The sequence below is a fragment of the Acyrthosiphon pisum genome, chromosome A1 (assembly GCF_005508785.2).
Source record: "Acyrthosiphon pisum isolate AL4f chromosome A1, pea_aphid_22Mar2018_4r6ur, whole genome shotgun sequence".
NCBI classification, from domain to species: Eukaryota; Metazoa; Arthropoda; class Insecta; order Hemiptera; family Aphididae; genus Acyrthosiphon; species Acyrthosiphon pisum.
In genome coordinates, this window is record NC_042494.1 from 24,810,829 (window position 1) to 24,814,941 (window position 4,113).

General features: G+C 29.0%; 1 protein-coding gene across 2 annotated transcripts; it reads right to left on the reverse strand.

The window, feature by feature from the left end:
- Positions 1–6: 6 nt before the first annotated feature.
- Positions 7–2,288, reverse strand: LOC103307772 (aminopeptidase N). 2 transcript variants are annotated; one of them, XR_003838982.1, is made up of 2 exons: positions 358–645; positions 7–261 (listed from the first exon to the last, which is right to left on the reverse strand). XR_003838982.1 is itself a non-coding variant. In XM_016800587.2 (2 exons), exons 1-2 carry the CDS (start codon positions 2,056–2,058, stop codon positions 189–191), a joined length of 351 nt encoding a protein of 116 aa, XP_016656076.1. In that variant the 5' UTR covers positions 2,059–2,288; the 3' UTR covers positions 7–188. The 2 variants fall into 2 exon arrangements, 1 of the variants encoding a protein (XP_016656076.1); XM_016800587.2 differs by lacking the exon at positions 358–645 and adding an exon at positions 1,781–2,288.
- Positions 2,289–4,113: the final 1,825 nt, after the last annotated feature.

A 4,113-nucleotide genomic window follows, 5' to 3' on the forward strand; every position in this document is an offset into this window, starting at 1 on the left:
TGGTCCCTCATCCCGCATTTTATTAATGTTATCCATATTGAGCAATAATTATCGTATTTACTTAATGTTATTATAATTCTGTTTCACTGTTTGTGTATGGGCAAGTATTTCCGACAACCTGACATTAATTGGCAACCGATTGTCGTACAGAGGGGGTGCCTGTAGGGTTATTCCTGCAGATCCCATTGTCATGGCCAATGTAAATATCCGCAAAAACAACTTATCCAGCACCATCGCCACATATTTCCAATCTTCTGTAATCTTAAACAAATTTGAAACATTTGTATTTTAATATTCAAGTTTAAACGTTCAAGCTGAATCGGCTGTTATTCAAACAATAATTCATAATATATTTACCTTCTTCTCTTCTTCTTTTTATGTAATCAGCTATGTACGTAGCACACTCGACGGCCTAAAGGAGTTCTAGACAACTGTGACAATGTTTTCTACCCTTAGGAACTAGGCCATTTTGATTTGTTTCGGATGGGCTGGGTAATGCTATTATTGGACCGATATTTAAATTCATCCGTATTATCACTATTTATAGCGGTATCTACAGGGGTGGATTTACCCATAGGCCACCAAGGCACTGGCCTAGGGCGCAATATTTTTGGGGGCGCAATTTTTTAGTTAATTTTTACTTTTTAGTTTTTCATAATTTCATAATTCTATTTGTTACAAAGAGCCCAAATATTTATTTATACCTACTATGTTAAATTTCATCAATATCAATATTTTATTTAATTTTAACCAAGTAATTTTTGGCATGAAGCTATTTTTCTTATTATCAAATATCATAATTCATAATGAATTAATGAAATAATGACAACGAATTTTAGGTTTTTTTTTTAATTCACTCCTAGTTTTATATGAATTTATTTGTGTATTGTTAGTAGCTAGCTGGCATATTAGTTAGGGATGCGAAGCACCTAGGATAAAATTCTAGCCCTCCCCCCCAAAAAAAAAAAAATTACCCAAGTTGCGCCTATAGTGGTAGGTTAAAACCACAATTAAAGATATTATCATAATCGTAGTCAGAACATCCGCCGTGTTTGTATGTTGGATTTTTAGGATATTTAAATTCATCCGTATTATCACTACTTATAGCGGTATCTAATACGAGTTATGAGTAGGACGTAGGCAGTCTTGTAAAGTAATTGAGTAAAAGTATTCAAATACTTTTTAAGTACTCAAATACGTATTCTAAATACATTTGAAAAAAGTACTTGGACACAGTATTTGAATACTTTTTTGAGATTATCTGTATTTAAAATCAAACACTATTTTTAAATACTTTTTTCGTCTTACTTTATTTACAGTGACGCCAAAGTTAAATAAAATAATACAAATTTGAAATCTTACAACATTTTTATTTATTGATCGTTCATCGTTGTATTTTGGTATAATATATTGTAATATTTTTAGTGGTCTATAATTTAATTGAATGTATACGTCCGTCGATTTCCTAATAAAATTTCGTTATTTGAAATACCTTTACTTGAATTATAGACATGTTAAGCCTAAAATGTTAAGCCCCCCACGGATGTAACCAGATATCCGCCTATGTCATAGGCCCTATGAGAATATCTATACGAACCTCTCGAATAAATTGTTTAAAATAAAATATATTATAGTAGGTTATTTTGCCAAGCGTACTTTATTTAATTTGTCGTGTCGACGTACACAACAAGAGAAAGAAACGAAATCACAAAAAATATTTTTTTTTTATTTTTTTATTACTTGTGCTGTGTATTGTATTAAAATTATTATAATAACGCACCTTGTTTGATTGCATTCCTTGTCTACGTAGCTACTTCTATAGTAACCTACTAAATCGTCGGTGAGGTTTCCGGTAAATGATATAGTCAGCACGTATTCGTCACAGGGCTTAAAGTTTACGGTTGACTTGACGTGCATAAATTCTTTATCTAGATCAAAAGACACACTAGTCACTGGGATGACATTTTCACCACCGTTGGCCACAACGACACTTTTGGTATCGATGTTCAAACTGTTCGAATGCAATACTATGGTATCGGTAGCTTTTACGCATGTCATCTAAATACATTAATTATATATTATTGATATTTATAGAAAAAAAAACTAAAAAAATTGAAAACTGACAATTTCCGTAAACAGCTCAAAATAAGTAAAAATATTTTGAAAATGGCATGGTGTATTGAAAATACTAGTATATACAATTAGTAGCTATATTAAGCTAGTGAACATTTCATGTACCTACAGTTATTTGTTTTAGAGTTGCACCAAAAATCAAAATCGATTTTCTCGAAAACAGATTTTGCTAAAAATCCTAGTTTTTCCTTAATTTTTCTTTTGTTTTTCACGGTGGTTTTTAAAACAACTTAGAAAGTATCAACTAGATTCACTTTCCTATCAGGAAAGATACCATTTAAGAAAATCTAAGTATTTTTACTATAACATAAGGCAGGGGTCGCCAACCAGTCGATCTTTCTAGGAATATAGGTCGATCGTTATAAAAATTAATTTTACCATTATCGGTCAATCGCGTAATAAATAAAATTTTTTACTATTTCTCGTGTATTTTCAATAAATTACATTATTATTATTATTATCATCATGAAGAATGACATAATGCATAGATAATAATAAATAATACAAGTATAAGCATAATGTTCACAACTATAACACACAAGGATGTTTCCTATATTATAATGGAACATACAATGTGTGGGGAGTGTTGGGACTATGAATAACAAAATTGAACCATGTTTCAAGTACGCGGTTGCCCATAAATGATAACATAGATCAATTGTTATTTGTCGGCTAAAATAATACTGTCGGCTGAAATCAAAGCTGGGCAGTACCAGTTAAAAAGTTAAAAGTTAAGTTAAAAGTTACTTTTTTGATAACTTTTAACTTAACTAGTTAAAAAAAAAATAGAATGTAGAAAATAACTTAATTAGTAACTAAGTTATTTATTTTTATAAATAATTGTAACTTAACTTAGTTATTTTGTTAAAATGAAAGTTATTTGTAAAAAGTTATTTACGAATTTTCCTATTATGATTTATGCGTGATTTATGAACTATATATTATTTGCATTGATATTTCTGAGAACCGCGACGGAGGTATATCTACCGACGATTGTAGGTATGTATATTATTGTATTTATTACTATACTATAGACAATAGACATATTATTACAGTATATACTAATGATTAATATACTATATAGACATATTGTAATTATACTAATTAGTAGTATTATACTATTATAATGAATTGTGATTATTATTATTATTTATTTATTTATTACTAATTTGGAATATAACTGGGAAGTTTATATTTTCTATGAAATGACAACAGTTAAGATTTATGTTACATTGTTACTAGTGTACTGTGTACATTGATAGGTAGGTTATGTTAAATAATACAATTTCCAGAACGGACCTAATTAGTAATTTCTGATACGGTGCTACTTATGCCGTGTTTTCTACAAACTACACCCTAAATTCTTTTAATATTATATTGGGATATAAAGAAAATTATATATACGAATTAATTGTTGTCAACTTTATAAGTCTCTATATATTATATAATATATTAATATCAGCTTATGTAGTAGTGTGTCAACTGGTGTGATTGTGTAACTACGAGGGTTCCAAGTTTCAACAGTAAATTTAGTCATTCGTCAATGTAATCCTGTGAGCATTAATGTGTTATAGTACCGAGTGCCGATACTGAAATAAAATATAAAGACTATAAAATAATATAGTCTGTGCATTTGTTATTAATTTGTTTTACTTTATACCAAAACCAGTTGTTTTCCTCCGATGAGATAAAAAAACGTTTATGAGTAAGTTAAAGGTATTTAAAAAAATAAAAGTAACTTAACTTTTAACTTAACTTAGTTACTCAAATTCAGTAACTTTATAAAACTAACTTTAACTTAGCTAAGTTATTTTTTATTTTAGGATAACTTAACTTTAACTAGTTGAAAAAATTGGTTAACTTGCCCAGCTTTGGCTGAAATACGGTTCGGCCAAAATATTTGTCTGATAAAATACGGTTCTGCTAATATACTAGTACCATATGACTAATTTAGTTACTCGAACATTTTTATTATTCGAT

Bases quoted from the DNA above. Each gene is read 5' to 3' on its own strand.
- LOC103307772 (XM_016800587.2), bottom strand. From the start codon at position 2,058: ATGACATGCGTAAAAGCTACCGATACCATAGTATTGCATTCGAACAGT. The intron at 262-1,780 runs GTGCGTTATTAT...AATTTGTTTAAG, and splicing joins AAGGAATGCAATCAAACAAG to ATTACAGAAGATTGGAAATA.